This window comes from Rhinoderma darwinii, chromosome 4 (genome assembly GCF_050947455.1).
Source record: "Rhinoderma darwinii isolate aRhiDar2 chromosome 4, aRhiDar2.hap1, whole genome shotgun sequence".
Classification (NCBI taxonomy): Eukaryota; Metazoa; Chordata; class Amphibia; order Anura; family Rhinodermatidae; genus Rhinoderma; species Rhinoderma darwinii.
In genome coordinates, this window is record NC_134690.1 from 27,577,885 (window position 1) to 27,597,766 (window position 19,882).

Below are 19,882 nucleotides of genomic sequence, written 5' to 3' on the forward strand. Positions count from 1 at the left end.
CTGACACTGGGGACTCAGGGTAATGAAGTACTGACACTTGGGGACACAGGGTAATGACATCCTGACACTTGGGGACTCGGTAATGACATACTGACACTTGGGGACTCAGGGTAATGACGTACTGACACTTGGGGACACATGGTAATGACATACTGACACTGGGGACTCAGGGTAATGATGTACTGACACTTGGGGACTCAGGGTAATGACGTACTGACACTTGGGGACTCAGGGTAATGACGTACTGACACTGGGGACTCAGGGTAATGACGTACTGACACTGGGGACTCGGTAATGACATCCTGACACTGGGGACTCAGGGTAATGACGTACTGACACTTGGGGACTCAGGGTAATGACATACTGACACTGGGGACTCAGGGTAATGACGTACTGACACTGGGGACTCAGGGTAATGACGTACTGACACTGGGGACTCAGGGTTATGACGTACTGACACTTGGGGACTCAGGGTAATGACATCCTGACACTTGGGGACTCAGGGTAATGACGTACTGACACTGGGGACTCAGGGTAATGACGTACTGACACTGGGGACTCAGGGTTATGACGTACTGACACTTGGGGACTCAGGGTAATGACATCCTGACACTTGGGGACTCAGGGTAATGACATCCTGACACTGGGGAAGTCTTGTCTCATATTAATGCAGCAACCTGTAGTCCCCAAATAAAGATGTCGTTTCAGCAGCAATTTATCAGAGGGCAGGCACATTTCATTGTGCAGGGACCTGGCACCCGGGGCTGGGCATGCTGGCACATTTATGATTTCTCCAGGGAAGGCCAGTCTCCTTATCCAGTCTGCTTGGACCTTGACTACATTTATTAATGTGAAGAAAACATTTGCAGATTGTTATAAAATATTTGCAGACTATCATATGTCTCACTGAGAATCGTTGTTGTGGGAAGTGCGTCCTGTCACCAATGTTCCCTCTAAGTCTTGGCAGCTCCTGAGCGGGGCAGTTAGGGAGCAGGGCAAGTCTCCATCAATGGTGGGCGATCTGATGACCAAAAGTAATACCCCCAGTAAACGCTAATATAGCGACTAAATAAGAGAATAAGAAAACGTATGTTAAATTAGCTTCAATTACTTTTTTAAATACTATAATATTACAAGTCCAGCAGTAAAATAGGCGACAGTTATACACACCAATTATAGGCATCAATGAAAGAATCCCTCATCACACCACTGCCCTTATATATAGCGCCACACAGACCCCCTGTAGATAGCGCCACACAGACCCCCTGTAGATAGCGCCACACAGCCCCCTGTAGATAGCGCCACACAGACCCCCTGTAGATAGCGCCACACAGACCTCCTGTAGATAGCGCCACACAGACCCCCTGTAGATAGCGCCACACAGACCCCCTGTAGATAGCGCCACACAGACCCCCTGTAGATAGCGCCACACAGACCCCCTGTAGATAGCGCCACACAGCCCCCCTGTAGATAGCACCACACAGACCCCCTGTAGATAGCGCCACACAGACCTCCTGTAGATAGAGCCACACAGCCCCCCTGTAGATAGCGCCACACAGACCCCCTGTAGATAGCATCACACACAGCACCCCTGTAGATAGCGTCACACACAGTCCTTGTAGATAGCGCCACACACAGACCCCCTGTAGATAGCGTCACACACAGTCCTTGTAGATAGCGCCACACACAGACCCCCTGTAGATAGCGTCACACACAGTCCTTGTAGATAGCGCCACACACAGACCCCCTGTAGATAGCGTCACACACAGCCCCCCTGTAGATAGCGTCACACACAGTCCTTGAAGATAGCATCACACACAGCCACCCCTGTAGATAGCGCCACACAGACCCCTGTAGATAGCGCCACATACCCCCTGTAGATAGCGTCACACACAGCCCCTTATGTAGATAGCGTCACACACAGCCCCCCTGTAGATAGCATCACACACAGCCCCCCCCTGTAGATAGCGCCACACAGCCGCCAAGTAGACACTTCCAGACAGCCCCCCGGTAGATAGCGCCACACAGCCCCACTGTAGATCGTGCCAAACAGCTCCTGTAAATAGCGCCACACAGCCCCCCTGTTGATAGCATTACACACAGCCCCTGTAGATAGCGTCACACACAGATCCCCTGAAGATAGCGTCACACACAGCCCCCTGTAGATAGCGCCACACACAGCCCCCCTGTAGTTAGTGCAACACAACCCCCTGTAGATAGTGCCATGCATCCCCCTGTAGATAGCGCCACACAGCCCCCCTGTACATAATGGCATACAGCGCCCTTGTATATACTGCCACACCGCAATCCCCCCTCCCCTTGTATATAATGCCACACAGCAATCCCCCCCTCCCCTTGTATATACTGCCACACAGCAATCCCCCCACCCCTTGTATATACTGTCACACAGCAATCCCCCCTCCCCTTGTATATAATGCCACACAGCAATCCCCCCTCCCATTGTATATACTGCCACACAGCCATCCCCCCTCCCCTTGTATATACTGCCACACAGCAATCCCCCCTCCCCTTGTATATACTGTCACACAGCAATCCCCCCTCCCCTTGTATATACTGCCACACAGCAATCCCCCCTCCCCTTGTATATACTGTCACACAGCAATCCCCCCTCCCCTTGTATATACTGCCACACAGCAATCCCCCCTCCCCTTGTATATACTGTCACACAGCAATCCCCCCTCCCCTTGTATATAATGCCACACAGCAATCCCCCCTCCCATTGTATATACTGCCACACAGCAATCCCCCCTCCCATTGTATATACTGCCACACAGCAATCCCCCCTCCCCTTGTATATACTGTCACACAGCAACCCCCCCTCCCCTTGTATATAATGCCACACAGCAATCCCCCCTCCCCTTGTATATACTGTCACACAGCAATCCCCCCTCCCCTTGTATATACTGTCACACAGCAATCCCCCCTCCCCTTGTATATACTGCCACACAGCAATCCCCCCTCCCCTTGTATATACTGTCACACAGCAATCCCCCCTCCCCTTGTATATAATGCCACACAGCAATCCCCCCTCCCCTTGTATATACTGCCACACAGCAATCCCCCCTCCCCTTGTATATAATGCCACACAGCAATCCCCCCTCCCATTGTATATACTGCCACACAGCAATCCCCCCTCCCCTTGTATATACTGCCACACAGCAATCCCCCCTCCCCTTGTATATACTGTCACACAGCAATCCCCCCTCCCCTTGTATATACTGCCACACAGCAATCCCCCCTCCCCTTGTATATAATGCCACACAGCAATCCCCCCTCCCATTGTATATACTGCCACACAGCAATCCCCCCTCCCCTTGTATATACTGCCACACAGCAATCCCCCCTCCCCTTGTATATAATGCCACACAGCAATCCCCCCTCCCATTGTATATACTGCCACACAGCAATCCCCCCTCCCATTGTATATACTGCCACACAGCAATCCCCCCTCCCATTGTATATACTGCCACACAGCAATCCCCCTCCCCTTGTATATACTGTCACACAGCAACCCCCCCTCCCCTTGTATATAATGCCACACAGCAATCCCCCCTCCCCTTGTATATACTGCCACATAGCAATCCCCCCTCCCCTTGTATATACTGTCACACAGCAATCCCCCCTCCCCTTGTATATACTGTCACACAGCAATCCCCCCTCCCCTTGTATATACTGCCACACAGCAATCCCCCCTCCCCTTGTATATACTGCCACATAGCAATCTCCCCTCCCCTTGTATATACTGCCACATAGCAATCCCCCCTCCCCTTGTATATACTGTCACACAGCAATCCCCCCTCCCCTTGTATATACTGTCACACAGCAATCCCCCCTCCCCTTGTATATACTGCCACACAGCAATCCCCCCTCCCCTTGTATATACTGTCACACAGCAATCCCCCCACCCCTTGTATATACTGTCACACAGCAATCCCCCCTCCCCTTGTATATACTGCCACACAGCAATCCCCCCTCCCCTTGTATATACTGCCACACAACAATCCCCTTCCCCTTGTATATACTGCCACACAGCAATCCCCCCTCCCCTTGTATATAATGCCACACAGCAATCCCCCCTCCCATTGTATATACTGCCACACAACACTCCCCCCTCCCCTTGTATATACTGTCACACAGCAATCCCCCTCCCCTTGTATATAATGCCACACAGCAATCCCCCCTCCCATTGTATATACTGTCACACAGCAATCCCCCCACCCCTTGTATATACTGTCACACAGCAATCCCCCCTCCCCTTGTATATAATGCCACACAGCAATCCCCCCTCCCATTTTATATACTGTCACACAGCAATCCCCCCTCCCCTTATATATACTGTCACACAGCAATCCCCCCCTCCCCTTGTATATACTGTCACACAGCAATCCCCCCTCCCCTTGTATATACTGCCACATAGCAATCCCCTCTCCCCTTGTATATACTGCCACATAGCAATCCCCCCTCCCCTTGTATATACTGTCACACAGCAATCCCCCCTCCCCTTGTATATACTGCCACATAGCAATCCCCCCTCCCCTTGTATATACTGCCACATAGCAATCCCCCCCTCCCCTTGTATATACTGCCACATAGCAATCCCCCCTCCCCTTGTATATACTGCCACATAGCAATCCCCCCTCCCCTTGTATATACTGCCACATAGCAATCCCCCCCTCCCCTTGTATATACTGCCACATAGCAATCCCCCCTCCCCTTGTATATACTGCCACACAGCAATCCCCCCTCCCCTTGTATATACTGTCACACAGCAATCCCCCCCTCCCCTTGTATATATTGCCACACAGCAATCCCCCCTCCCCTTGTATATACTGCCACATAGCAATCCCCCCCTCCCCTTGTATATACTGCCACATAGCAATCCCCCCTCCCCTTGTATATACTGCCACACAGCAATCCCCCCTCCCCTTGTATATACTGTCACACAGCAATCCCCCCCTCCCCTTGTATATACTGTCACACATCAATCCCCCCTCCCCTTGTATATACTGTCACACAGCAATCCCCCCTCCCCTTGTATATACTGCCACACAGCAATCCCCCCTCCCCTTGTATATACTGTCACACAGCAATCCCCCCTCCCCTTGTATATACTGTCACACAGCAATCCCCCCTCCCCTTGTATATACTGTCACACAGCAATCCCCCCCTCCCCTTGTATATACTGCCACATAGCAATCCCCCCTCCCCTTGTATATACTGCCACATAGCAATCCCCCCCTCCCCTTGTATATACTGTCACACAGCAATCCCCCCTCCCCTTGTATATACTGCCACACAGCAATCCCCCCTCCCCTTGTATATACTGTCACACAGCAATCCCCCCTCCCCTTGTATATACTGTCACACAGCAATCCCCCCTCCCCTTGTATATACTGCCACATAGCAATCCCCCCCTCCCCTTGTATATACTGTCACACAGCAATCCCCCCTCCCCTTGTATATACTGCCACACAGCAATCCCCCCTCCCCTTGTATATACTGCCACACAGCAATCCCCCCTCCCCTTGTATATACTGTCACACAGCAATCCCCCCATCCCTTGTATATACTGTCACACAGCAATCCCCCTTGTATATACTGCTACACAGCAATCCCCCCTCCCCTTGTATATACTGTCACACAGCAATCCCCCCTCCCCTTGTATATACTGCCACACAGCAATCCCCCCTCCCCTTGTATATACTGTCACACAGCAATCCCCCCTCCCCTTGTATATACTGCCACATAGCAATCCCCCCCTCCCCTTGTATATACCGTCACACAGCCATCCCCCCTCCCCTTGTATATACTGCCACACAGCAATCCCCCCTCCCCTTGTATATACTGTCACACAGCAATCCCCCCTCCCCTTGTATATACTGTCACACAGCAATCCCCCCTCCCCTTGTATATACTGCCACACAGCAATCCCCCCTCCCCTTGTATATACTGCCACACAGCAATCCCCCCTCCCCTTGTATATACTGTCACACAGCAATCCCCCCTCCCCTTGTATATACTGCCACACAGCAATCCCCCCTCCCCTTGTATATACTGCCACACAGCAATCACACATGATAGGCTTAGACACACCAGCTCAGCACCCCACTTTCCCTGGGGATTATTTTACAAGGACATTTAGTAACATTAAATGATGGGATGTGTAGTGCTGGAATGTTCTCTGAGGGTGTATCACACATGCTTAGATACACCAGCTTAGCAGCAGGAAACAATTAGAAACAGACGCTTCATCTAGGCTGTAAGATCCATGTATATTGCGGATCTCCTGTAGTAGCTCTTACACGACTGACACTACCTTGTCCCTTTATAACGCTGCGTGACCCCGACCTATGGAAGTTATTACACACTAGGAAACCGCGCTCCTTGCCAGAACGTATGAGGCCAACTTATCTGTGTGACTTACAAGAAAAACAAAGGATGTTCTCCTTGTTACTACACACCCGGGGCTCCGACTGGCGTCCCAAGGAGTCAATTTAATATTTAAAAAGGAGGAAAAAGGGGCAGACGTAGCAGCTAGCGGGGTCTTCACGCATGGGAGACGAAGAAAGCCTTGTATGATGGGGAGTAATTATGTCCAAGCAGAACTGACCCCCTCCCCTTCTAAATTCTTATGATCTTAATAGAGAGAAAAAAGGACTTTTTTTTCGTTCCCTTTGAAGCAGTCAGGAGTTTGCGGAGATATGGGCCGGTACGTGTCCTCTTATACTTCACTGCACTTCTTACACTCTAAGGGGCCCCAGAAACGTATCTCTAGATCCTCTCGTCTTCTGTCATTGATCATCTCACGTTCAGGGTTTACCAAATTTACAAGAAATTCTAAAATTTTGAATCAAATTAGAATTTTATACCAGGCGCCGGATCATCAGAATTTCTGGATTATTGGACATTTATGGAAATGTATATAAAACTCACTTGTAAGGGTAAAGGAACAAAGCTCAAATGAAACATCTGCATTGCTGTTCCGTGTAGGAAATGAGCGCCGGATTATCAGACTTTCTGGATTAAGAGTTGTTAGATTAAAGGAGTTTAAATGAATATATATATATTATCTGTATCTGGGCTTGCACAGATGTAGCAGAGCTGAAGCGGCAGTCCTATGGAAAACTAGGTACAAAACTTTGTGCTGTTCGCAGTGCTGCCAGAGTATTGGAAGAAATCAACATTTTCCTAGATGTGACTTGGATATTTTTGGCAACTAAATCCACATACGGAATCATATAAGGACAGCAAAATACAGAACCTATAGATCAACTCCACCCTTGTAGACAGTCACGCTACATTGTCTATACTGCATGTGGATACACATAATACAGTATGAAAATAAGCACTGGAAGGGTTAAGAGGGACCAAAAAGGGACAATCGTACTAGGGACCGTTTTGGACACTCATGGGTTGTCACTACCCTTTCCTTGCACAGGGTAAAAGGGGAAGGGAGCACTTTTAAGGCAGCCATACACCTTAGGCCCTGTTCATATCATGTTGAAAGCCTTCCCTCGGAGCTATACCTTAGTAGGACTCCAGACATCGGCTGTCAGCTTATCCTTCCGACCCCAATGGGGAGGGGGATATAAGCCGCTGCCACACACTTCTGATGGCGGCTTATCTCCCATGAGAACAAGGAACCGGGCATGTTGAAATCCAACGTGGCCAATCCTTGTTTCCCCTGCCATCGCAGAACAGTCGGGACATCCCCATACATATTAGATGGTTGGCCCATCCCGACTAAATCGTCCCATCCAGCTCCACACATTTCCAACTATGAAGACCCTTAAAGGGGTTTTCCAGTATTCAAAAGTGTATTATTTTGGGCTCAAAGTTGAAAGTTAACCAATTTTGGAATTTACTTACTTACAATTCCACGCTGATTCCCCGCCACCGGTCTCATGTGTCTACTGCCGCTCTTGACCCTACCTGCGAGATTGTGTGACATCCATAAGCGGGAGCAGCCAATCACTGTCCGCAACAGTGACGTCACTATGGATGAAACTTCATTACTGCAACCACCTGATGTGTTGTCGCTATGAACGTGACATCAGCACGCATCAGGGACCACAGGAGCGGCGGGGTACTGGAGCGGATTCTGTAAACAATGTATGACAATTTTACAAATATTTTAAGCCCAAATTGATAGATTTTTTAAAATCTTTGTAAACTCCTATAATTGGAGCTTGCAGCTCGGAGTACAGACTACAACAGCCCGAAACGCGTGGATTTTATGTCTTTGAATACTAATTCTAATAATAATAATGTGCTGGACACCGGCACTAGACGCGGCAGGAGCAGAAGCATTACCCATACATCAGTTGGGCGCTTGTGACGGTTTGCTGAGTCACTGTTTCCCGCCCACATCTTCCTCTCCTAAAACGGTTTGCAGAAATCTCTCTCACAGGAAAAAACGTCATATATTTAACAGATTACAAGTGTCAGGCCTCCTGGCACGCAGTCATTTACTGACATGTAGCCAAACGCTTGTTGTTAAGAAGCTGAGGGATCCCAATTTATTATCCGACAGTATTTCCCATCAACCCAGCAAGTGAACAATGAGTGGAGGAAGCACGGCTGCCCCCTGCCAGTAAATTTACTGACAGTAGAAATTTGGTATGAAGTTCTCATCCATCAGTAGGAAAAGAAGAGCAATTCTTTCTTTCTTTCTCACTTTCTTTTTCTTTCTTTCTTGTTTTTCTATACATTATTTTTCTTTCTTTTTCTCTTTTTTTTTCTTTCTTTCCTTTTGCTTCTTTAAAATTTTATTTTCTTATTTTATTTCTTTTTTTCTTTCGCTCTTTCTTTATATTTATTTCTTTTTTTCTTTACAGTTTTCTTTTCTCTTACTTTTTTCTTTCTCTCTTTCCTTTTTTTTCTTAAAATTTTTATTTTCTCTTTTATTTTCTTTCTTTCTTTTTCTCTTTCTTCCTCGTTCCTCCTTTTTTTTTCTTTCGCTCTTTCTTTCTTTTTCTTTCTTTTTTTCTTTACAGTTTTTTTCTCTTACCTTTCTTTCTTTCCTTCTTTCTTTCTTTCTTTCTTTCTTTCTTTCTTTCTTTCTTTCTTTCTTTCTTTCTTTCTTTCTTTCTTTCTTTCTTTCTTTCTTTCTTTCTTTCTTTCTTTCTTTCCTCCCTCATGTTACAGCTGCAGGGTCTGGCGGATGATATCTTTGGATAAGCTTCCAGTGCCAACACATTATAGTATGTACTATAGACCGGCACCCATAGAATTAAATGGGCAACCATCATTATGTCAAGGCTGTCAGAGAGGGTTTAGCTCGTTCCAGGGACTCTAAAATGGGATGGGGGTCTGGTGTCTGAATATATTTAGGGGGTCTAGTCGGGGTCTAAATACATTTAGGAGATTTAGTCTGGGGTCTCAATATATTTAGAGGGGCTGAATAAATTTATGCACATAGGGGCACATGATTACAATAATGGATCTGACAACAGCAGCTTGATGATAGTTTCCAGGTGTCAACAATTAATTTTTTTTACACTACAGAGAAAAGCCAAACTGAATAAGTGAAAACAGCTAAAAAAGGGTAATTTAAAAGGATATTTTATAAAGATGCTGATTTTATGACTATAAAGCCAATGTTATTCTAAGGTGGAACTTTACTTTAAAGGGGTATTCCGAATATAAACATTCACTTGCGAGGCCAGCTCTCCCTACTCTCCAGTACTGTTGTGTAATATGTGGGATTAGAATCAGCAGCCATATAAACCCATAATCTCTATTCTCCATTGCAGGAAAGAGCTTTACATTGACCATTACAATCTTTACCAATCCACCTCAAGTCGCCACCTACCACAGAGCCATTAAAGTGACAGTGGATGGGCCGAGGGAACCAAGACGTAAGTCCAATATCAATATACTGTAATCTCAATGTCAACATTACCTATAGAAAAAGATAATAGTGATTACCCCTGCTTTGCTTTTCAAGCAGTCACCATTTTTAATATATATGCTTGCTGTCAGTGAATTTAATCATTTACATTCAGAGGCTAAAGAACTAGTCTTGCCCAAACAGTTGAGGGTTTGTCATAATGTATCTAGTCTAGGCAATTTTTGGTGAGCCAAACACAGCAGCAACATGATTATTTGCCTTCTCCTGGACTTCAAGCTGATAGCTCTTATCTAGCTTGTTTGTAACAAGGACTAGGTTTGCATGCAAGAATGTTTCGGTTCACTGACAGTAAACAGAGATCTTGAAAACGAGGAGAAATTCAAACACAAAGTGATTCAGAAAGTTTCAGAACTGTCCATTACACACTGATTAAAGGGGTAGTACGAGATCAGAAAAAAATGTTTTCTTTTTATGTTTTTAAAGAAACAGCGCCACTCTTGTAAATAGGCTATGTCTGGTATTGCAACTAATCCCTATTTGCTTCAATGTGAGGCAGAGCCCTTGCAAACTGTGGAGAGGCACTGTTTCTGAAAAAAAGACAATTTTTTTCCCGATCTCGTATAGCTTGCATAAGTTTTATTTACATAAGACTAAAAACGTTTTTAAAGGGGTTGTCTGCTCTTGACAATCCCTGTTTGTTACAAGGATCAACTACTGATAAGCAGCACACAGGGTGTCCCACCTTTGGGACCTTTAGCGATTAGCTGTAACCTGTGGGGAATTTGTTATCAAGTGTTGAATTTCCCTGCAGTGCCACCAGAGGGCAAATGAAGAATTACACAGTGCCTATTAAAATCAATGGACTTTCTGTGTATTGGGTGGACATTCGGGGTCCTCCAGAGCATGTCCTCTATTAACTCAGAATTCCCTAATAGAGTATCTGAAATGGGTTTTCTAAACCAGACAACCCCTTTAATTATCATAATCCTTTCTTTGCGGAAAGTTGTGTGATGTTGATACCAATTATGACTATGACCGGGACAGGGAAATGACGTCCATTGAATTTTATGGAATGTGCTAAATTAGCAGCAGTAGAATGCAGAGTATCAGAGGATCCTCCGATGGGCCCAGGCTCTAACACAATAATGAGCCCCAAGGGTCCAGCAGGAGACAACCCCATTTGGAGGTGATTTTGGGGTCGATCACTTGCCACTAGGGTCTATTTCTTATGGGATGATCCACCAATAACATATTAGACCTCATTGTGATCTGTCGTGTGTCCAATAATAATAAAGGTTACGATGGAAGTAAAAGTGGATGTGGACATGTTCTGTATAGATGGAGGGTGGACCTCAGGATCATCTCTGGTGGTCCCGAGGAGTCTGACACTGAATACAGACATGAGCCGTACTCTACAGACTTGCGTTGCGGTAGATTTATAGACATTGTGCATTGTACCGTCATCCAGACGCATTCGTCGTAGTTGATAGCGGAAATAATTGTTCCAAATGCAGAATTAGGAGTAATTACCGCGCTCGGACGCAGCTAAATGAACCTGGTTTCCTTACATTTGTCTGGAGATGTCAAATATTTCACTCCGCTCCTCACGGACTGACACATTGCAGCCCCTGTACATGAGATTACAGAGTGTCAGAGTGACTCTTTAAGGTCGAGTGCCCAGATTCAGGGAGAAATATTTATATTCTGCTGATAAGACGGGAGAATGTTTTGAAACAAAATGATTTATGTCAGACAGATAATAGGTAGAAGTAGGGCCCTGTTCACATAACACAGAGAAAATCTGCCTCAAAATTCCTTCTGGAATTTTAAAGCAGATTTTGACATGTCTGCAATTTCCTGACCCAATTTTCGCAGCGTCTTTCGCCCGTGGCCATTGAGGGCTGTGGGCAAAAAAAAAGCAGCGAAAAAGGCTTTCTCTTTCTCCCATGGATTTCAATGCGAGGTCAGAGGCGGAACCGCGGCAACAAAACGAGTCCGCTTCCCATTGAAATTAATGTTCCGGACATTTTTTGGTGCTGATTCTGACGCGGTTTCAAAATCAGCTCCAAAAAACTCTGTGTGAACTGGCCCTGAAGTTCCCAGTATTTGCCAACAACGAGCAGTGGGTGTCAGAAGTTCAGGCCATTGGTTAACACACAGTTTAGGGAAACCCTGCACCTGGGATTTGTGGAACTACAAGTACCAGAATACCCTGAGAGTTAAAAAAAAAACACGACAAACAAATGACAGATATAAAGTGTTTCCCAGGTTTCTACATCGTTGCTTTGCTTTAGTGAGTATCAGTCATATTGGGGTTTTGTGAATGGTGTACCCTAGGGGCAGGTCATTTGGCCACTATGAAGCCTATGGGGGAGGGGGTGTCTAGCTCAATTTGACCACATCCCCCTTTCTCAAGCTAAGCAATACTCTCCCCTCGATACAAGTACTGCAAGGTTAGCAATCGGAATGGGGGAACTAACCTGAAAGTGGAGGTATCAGGGAACCAGTGCTGGGTCCTCCTGTTGTGGGATGAGAGTTTGGAGGGGGGAGGGGCAGGATTGAAACCGCGCTTAGAGGTAGGCTCCATTATGAATGTTGCTGTGCCCCCTACTTATGCGGGAGGTTGTCTTTACCAGTTTGAAATGTCAGTCACGGGAAGTCAAGGAGTCTAAAACAGTCCCTTAAAGTGAATATGAGCACTTGAACCTCAAGTTAACTCCTTAATATATCTTTATAGCGATTGGAGCTCTATTTTTCAGATATAGACCTCTCAATCCCCTGCATAGACATAGGGTAAATGGTAAAATTCTGTCTGCCTGCAGCCACCACTAGGGGGAGCTCAGGAACATATTGCATACTGTTTATACAATGAACTCTATAATAAAACAGTATTCAGTAAGTTCCTAAGCTCCACCTAGTGGTGACTGCAGGCAGACAGAATTTTATAATTTAACTCTATATACATTCCGGGGGTCTGGAACTCCAATAAATGGGAGACCCTGCGCCTTTAAAGATATGTATTAGAAATTAATCAGCACAGAATGTAAAACCTGAAATAATTTGGTGTGAAAAGGTGGCGATTCACTGTTGTCTTGTCCTATGTAAATTGAATTTGAATCCCTCACACCCCTTCGAGATCTCTGTTTGCTGCCAGTGAATTGACAGTTATTTATTTATATTCAGTGGCTAAAAACGGATCCTGACCTAGTCCTGCTCACACAGCTAAAAGTTTGTTACAATATATCAGTGTGCACAGTCCCCTCTGAGCTACACACAGCAGCAGAAATATCTCTTGTTCTAGAATTCAGACTGATCGTTTGTACCCCAATGCCACATTGTAACAAACTCTGATGTGTGTGAACAAGACTAATTCAGAACAAGTTTTAAGGCTCTGAATGTAAACAAAAAAAGTTTCTAATCACTGAAAATGATGAGGAATAGAAACACAAAATCTAAAAGTTTCAGAACTATTCATTATACTGCAATTAAGACTGATTTACTAAAGAATGGAAAACCCCTTTAAGAATATAAATCCCAAAATCTGCTTCCACCTTCGGAACAGGAGAGTTGCATTAGTCCAGTACGTGCTAAACTATTTTTATCTTGACATACAGAGGAACAGAAATAGACCCCTAACTCCCTTGACATATATGTATCGGATGAGAAAGAGGAGACACCGGATTTCAGATTTCTTCCCAATGACATAAAAACAAGGGGAGAGGCCGGGAGCGACTGTGGGATGTTTCACACACTAAATATCCAAAGTGCCAGAAAACATTACAAGTCATAAATACAGATGTTAGGAAATCACTTCCTGTTTAGAGTAAAATCCAAGAATTAGGCATGGAGCCCTGGTGGCACTACCAGCAATGGAGACCGGCATAGCTTACAGCTCCCCACTGGGAACTCGAGGCCAACCAATATGCGCGAGAGACCCCTTTAATTTTGAAGGGTCATTGGACAATAGGTTCAATCCTATCCAACATTAGAGAAATGATTTTTTTTTTCCTACAAACAGCGCCACTCTTGTCTATAGGCTGTGTGTGGTATTGCAGCTCGGCAGATGCAGTCTACGAACAAGAGTAGCACTGTTTCTAGAAAAAATACAAACCCTTTTCTCTAATCTTGGATAGGATTGAGCTTGTCTGGCCATGCGCATTAAATGTATGTTGGCCGAACCTGCCAATTTAGGCAGGACTGGCTGACCATCTAATGTGTGTGGTGGAATCCGGCTCATCCCCCTGGCAACGGCTTATCTACTAATGAACAATGAACGGCTTATCCACTAATGAACAAACGGATCGGGCATGTTGAAATTCAACATGCTTGACCCTGCTCTGCCCCGACATCCGCCGTCGGGGGAGAGAAGAATCAGGTATGTTGAATTTCAACGTGCCCGATCCTTTTGTTCATTAGTGGATAAGCCGTTGCCAGAGGAGTCTGGCGGCGGCTTTCTCCCTTCTCCCCATCGGCCGAGCGTGCATGTGTATTGGGAAGTCGGGAGGAATAACTGTCGGCTCAACGATTGTTCGGCCGACATCTATCTAAAGTGCATGGCCAGCCTAAGGGTCAGTTCACACTGAGTTTTTTGGCACTGATTTTGACGCGGAAACCGCGTTAGGAATCAGCGCGAAAAAACGACCAAAATCGCCCCCATTGATTTCAATGCCAGGGAGAGGCATTTTTTTTCCGGGTGACTTTTGGCCGCTAGCGGGAAAAAAAAGCGGCATGTCCTTTCGGCATGCCACGGTTTGCGCCTCAATGGGAGGCAGAGAAAACCTGTGGCGCTCGTTTCCGAGCGTTTTTTGCTGCGTTTTTTGCCCATGGTCCTTGCATTAGCTTCAATAGCTGCTACTGACGTACGCCGCAAAGAAACTTGGAAAAATACGTGCAGGTAGTTTAAAATCTGCCTCAAAATTCTGGAAGGAATTCTAAGTGTCTATGCAATATAATTGTGGACCACCAGTGGTGGGAAGTGGTATTGCAAGAGACAAAGATAAAGAAACTGATACACTGCACCTGAGGAGGTGGAGCATGACAAAAAGATTCTCTCTTTTGTGCTCTTTGAATGTTTGTGTCATGCTCCGCCCCCCCAGCACTAGACAGAACACAGATGACTGCGCTGTTGATTCCGTCAAAAAAAAGGTTTCCATTCGCCTTTCCGTTGAGGGGTTCAGCAGACGGAAAACTCAGATGGAACCCCTCAATGGAAAGCCAACGCTGATGTGAACAGGCCCTAAGATAATCACTTTTGGTTAAACAAGTGCTCTGCATATTACAATTCGTTGTCTTTTTATTTTTTTGAAGGGTCCTCTGGAAATAAGCTGATCATATGGTGTCTTGCTGTAATCTGTGGGGGTGATCAGCATCAAGTGTTCAATTTCCCTGCAGCGCCACCACAGGGGAAATGAAACATTACACAGTTCTATTTGAAATCAATAGACTGTTCGTGTAATGTATGGACATGCCTGGTCCTCCGGGGCAGGAGACATATTTTGTAGCCCATCTCCACTCTCTTAATTGAATGGAGAGTTCCGTATAGGGTATTTGACAGGCAAACACGCTGACGATAACCACAGGGAATTAGTTTTTCTCACTTCTGGAATAAATTCTGATAATACACGTACGTTAGGGAACTGCTGCATATGGGAATCCCAAATAGAAAGTGTAGGTTCACCTCTGGTTTGCATTTAAGAGCAAATTTTTAATTACGGATTCATATAGGGATTAAAAAAAAATATTGGCCCTCAATGTATTTGGTCTGGAAATGTTTTACCTTGCAAATTTTTATGTTAAATGAACACTACAGACAATATCCATGCACCGTGATGTGCCTAGTCAATGACTGAGGGGGCGGAGCATGACACAAGTACTCAAAGAACATCAAAGAGAGAGAATCCCTGTATCATGCATCTCCCCTCAGGCCCTGTACTAGGCATAACACAAGGGAAGACTGACCTTTAGGGCAGTGCCCACAGGCCCACAGCCCCTTAGTCAGTTACAGCACTCCTTAATGTTGCTGTGCCAGCAAAAATGGATATAAAGTGCTCTACAAATACAATGTATTATCCCAAATGACTATATTGGTTGGTAAGGGGCCTTTATGCCTTCTCCTACCTCCAAAGCTGGGGGACCCCTTAATTACAATTCTGCACGCCACAAAGAAATGCCCATTGTGGTTGCCACTTTTTTAGCCCACGGGCCATTACCTAGGAGGACATGTCTGAATATACAATGTATGTGATGTATAACACAATCTGCACCATGAGGAGTGTCAGAAATGGGCGCAACAACTTTTTTTTCCGTTTTTCATCTGTATGCTGGACTATGAATCCACGACTTGTCTGCTGGTATTAGAGCCCTTATAACACACGCTATAATCGCAGTATATTCTCCGCCGCGCAGTGTCCGGTGCCTATCGCAGCGACACGTTTATAACAGTCTCCTCACAATCCAGTCCTCTCGTCTCGGCTGTTATTTTTTCGGTTTGACTGTCAGGAGCTCGGCTGTTGGCCAAGCAGGAAATGACACATCAAGAGGCATTTTTATTGAGCAACCGTCTAAGGAAGCTGATGCAAGGAAACACAGGCTGTTTACACATTCCCCGACTGCAGGCAGCATGATAGAGATCCTCATATGTGTATGACCCCCCAGTCCTGTCCATTACCTCTGCCCCCCAACCAGAGGAAAACTCCGCTCCACCACTACAGAATATAGAGCTAGAAATATATACAATGCAAAGTGAATACGTTATTATGTCCTGTACCCCAAGTGTCCCATACCCCAAGTGTCAGTGTCATTATCCTGTACCCCAAGTGTCAGTGTATCATTATCCCGTACCCCAAGTGTCAGTGTGTCATTATCCCGTACCCCAAGTGTCAACGTATCATCATCCCGTACCCCAAGTGTCAGTGTATAATTATCCTGTACCCCAAGTGTCAGTGTGTCATTATCCTGTACCCCAAGTGTCAGTGTGTCATTATCCTGTACCCCAAGTGTCAGTGTATCATTATCTTGTACCCCAAGTGTCATTGTATCATTATCCCATACCCCAAGTGTCATTGTATCATTATCCCGTACCCCAAGTGTCATTGTATCATTATCCCGTACCCCAAGTGTCATTGTATCATTATCCCGTACCCCAAGTGTCAGCGTATCATCATCCCGTACCCCAAGTGTCAGTGTATCATTATCCCATACCCCAAGTGTCATTGTATCATTATCCCATACCCCAAGTGTCATTGTATCATTATCCCGTACCCCAAGTGTCAGTGTATCATTATCCCGTACCCCAAGTGTCATTGTATCATTATCCCGTACCCCAAGTGTCATTGTATCATTATCCCGTACCCCAAGTGTCTTTGTATCATTATCCAGTACCCCAACTGTCAGTGTATCATTATCCTGTACCCCAAGTGCCATTGTATCATTATCCTGTCTCCCAAGTGTCAGTGTATTATTATCCTGCACCCCAAGTGTCAGTGTGTCATTATCCTGTACCCCAAGTGTCAGTGTGTCATTATCCTATACCCCAAGTGTCAGTGTCATTATCCTGTATCCCAAGTGTCAGTGTGTCATTATCCTGTACCCCAAGTGTCAGTGTGTCATTATACTGTACCCCAAGTGTCAGTGTGTCATTATCCTGTACCCCAAGTGTCAGTGTGTCATTATCCTGTACCCCAAGTGTCATTGTGTCATTATCCCGTACCACAAGTGTCAGTGTATCATTATCCCATACCCCAAGTGTCATTATATCATTATCCCGTACCCCAAGTGTCAGTGTATCATTATCCCGTACCTCAACTGTCAGTGTATCATTATCCCGTACCCCAAGTGTCAGTGTATCATCATCCCGTACCCCAAGTATCAGTGTATCATTATCCCATACCCCAAGTGTCATTGTATCATTATCCCGTACCCCAAGTGTTATTGTATCATTATCCCGTACCCCAAGTGTCATTGTATCATTATCCCGTATTCCAAGTCTCAGTGTATCATTATCCCTTACCCCAAGTGTCAGTGTATCATTATCCTGTACCCCAAGTGTCAGTGTATCATTATCCTGTCTCCCAAGTGTCAGTGTATTATTATCCTGCACCCCAAGTGTCAGTGTGTCATTATCCTGTTCCCCAAGTGTCATTGTCATTATCCTGCACCCCAAGTGTCAGTGTGTCATTATCCTGTACCCCAAGTGTCAATGTGTCATTATCCTGTACACCAAGTGTCAGTGTCATTATCCTGTACCCCAAGTGTCAGTGTGTCATTATCCTGTACCCCAAGTGTCAGTGTATCATTATCCTGTACCCCAAGTGTCAGTGTCATTATCCTGTACCCCAAGTGTCAGTGTGTCATTATCCTGTACCCCAAGTGTCAGTGTATCATTATCCTGTACCCCAAGTGTCAGTGTCATTATCCTGTACCCCAAGTGTCAGTGTATCATTATCCTGTACCCCAAGTGTCAGTGTGTCATTATCCTGTACCCCAAGTGTCCGTGTGTCACTATCCTGCACCCCAAGTGTCAGTGTCATTATCCTGTACCCCAAGTGTTAGTGTATCATTATCCTGTACCCTAAGTGTCAGTGTGTCATTATCCTGTACCCCAAGTGTCAGTGTGTCATTATCCCTTACCCCAAGTGTCAGTGTATTATTATCCTGTACCCCAAGTGTCAGTGTATTATTATCCTGTACCCCAAGTGTCAGTGTATCATTATCCTGTCTCCCAAGTGTCAGTGTGTCATTGTCCTGTACCCCAAGTGTCAGTGTCATTATCCTGTACCCCAAGTGTCAGTGTCATTATCCTCTACCCCAAGTGTCAGTGTATCATTATCCTGTACCCCAAGTGTCAGTGTGTCATTATCCTGTACCCCAAGTGTCAGTGTGTCATTATCCTGTACCCCAAGTGTCAGTGTCATTATCCTCTACCCCAAGTGTCAGTGTATCATTATCCTGTACCCCAAGTGTCAGTGTGTCATTATCCTGTACCCCAAGTGTCAGTGTGTCATTATCCTGTACCCCAAGTGTCAGTGTGTCATTATCCTGTACCCCAAGTGTCAGTGTCATTATCCTCTACCCCAAGTGTCAGTGTATCATTATCCTGTACCCCAAGTGTCAGTGTGTCATTATCCTGTACCCCAAGTGTCAGTGTATCATTATCCTGTACCCCAAGTGTCAGTGTGTCATTATCCTGTACCCCAAGTGTCAGTGTTATTATCCTGTACTCCAAGTGTCAGTGTGTCATTATCCCGTACCCCAAGTGTCAGTGTGTCATTATCCCGTACCCCAAGTGTCAATGTGTCATTATCCTGTACCCCAAGTGTCAGTGTGTCATTATCCTGTACGCCAAGTGTCAGTGTGTCATTATCCCGTACCCCAAGTGTCAGTGTCATTATCCTCTACCCCAAGTGTCAGTGTATCATTATCCTGTACCCCAAGTGTCAGTGTATCATTATCCTGTCTCCCAAGTGTCAGTGTATTATTATCCTGCACCCCAAGTGTCAGTGTGTCATTATCCTGTTCCCCAAGTGTCATTGTCATTATCCTGCACCCCAAGTGTCAGTGTGTCATTATCCTGTACCCCAAGTGTCAATGTGTCATTATCCTGTACACCAAGTGTCAGTGTCATTATCCTGTACCCCAAGTGTCAGTGTGTCATTATCCTGTACCCCAAGTGTCAGTGTATCATTATCCTGTACCCCAAGTGTCAGTGTCATTATCCTGTACCCCAAGTGTCAGTGTGTCATTATCCTGTACCCCAAGTGTCAGTGTATCATTATCCTGTACCCCAAGTGTCAGTGTCATTATCCTGTACCCCAAGTGTCAGTGTATCATTATCCTGTACCCCAAGTGTCAGTGTGTCATTATCCTGTACCCCAAGTGTCCGTGTGTCATTATCCTGCACCCCAAGTGTCAGTGTCATTATCCTGTACCCCAAGTGTTAGTGTATCATTATCCTGTACCCTAAGTGTCAGTGTGTCATTATCCTGTACCCCAAGTGTCAGTGTGTCATTA

The 19,882-nt window shown here is 45.7% G+C and overlaps 1 protein-coding gene across 2 annotated transcripts in view; it reads left to right on the plus strand.

Moving 5' to 3' along the window:
* RUNX2 (RUNX family transcription factor 2) overlaps positions 1–19,882 on the plus strand; it is an 80,184-nt gene that overhangs the window by 22,745 nt on the left and 37,557 nt on the right. For both annotated transcript variants that reach the window (XM_075860940.1, XM_075860941.1), the window contains exon 3: positions 9,777–9,881. In XM_075860940.1, coding sequence (XP_075717055.1) covers positions 9,777–9,881 — 105 coding nt within the window. The remainder of the gene's footprint in view (positions 1–9,776; positions 9,882–19,882) is intronic.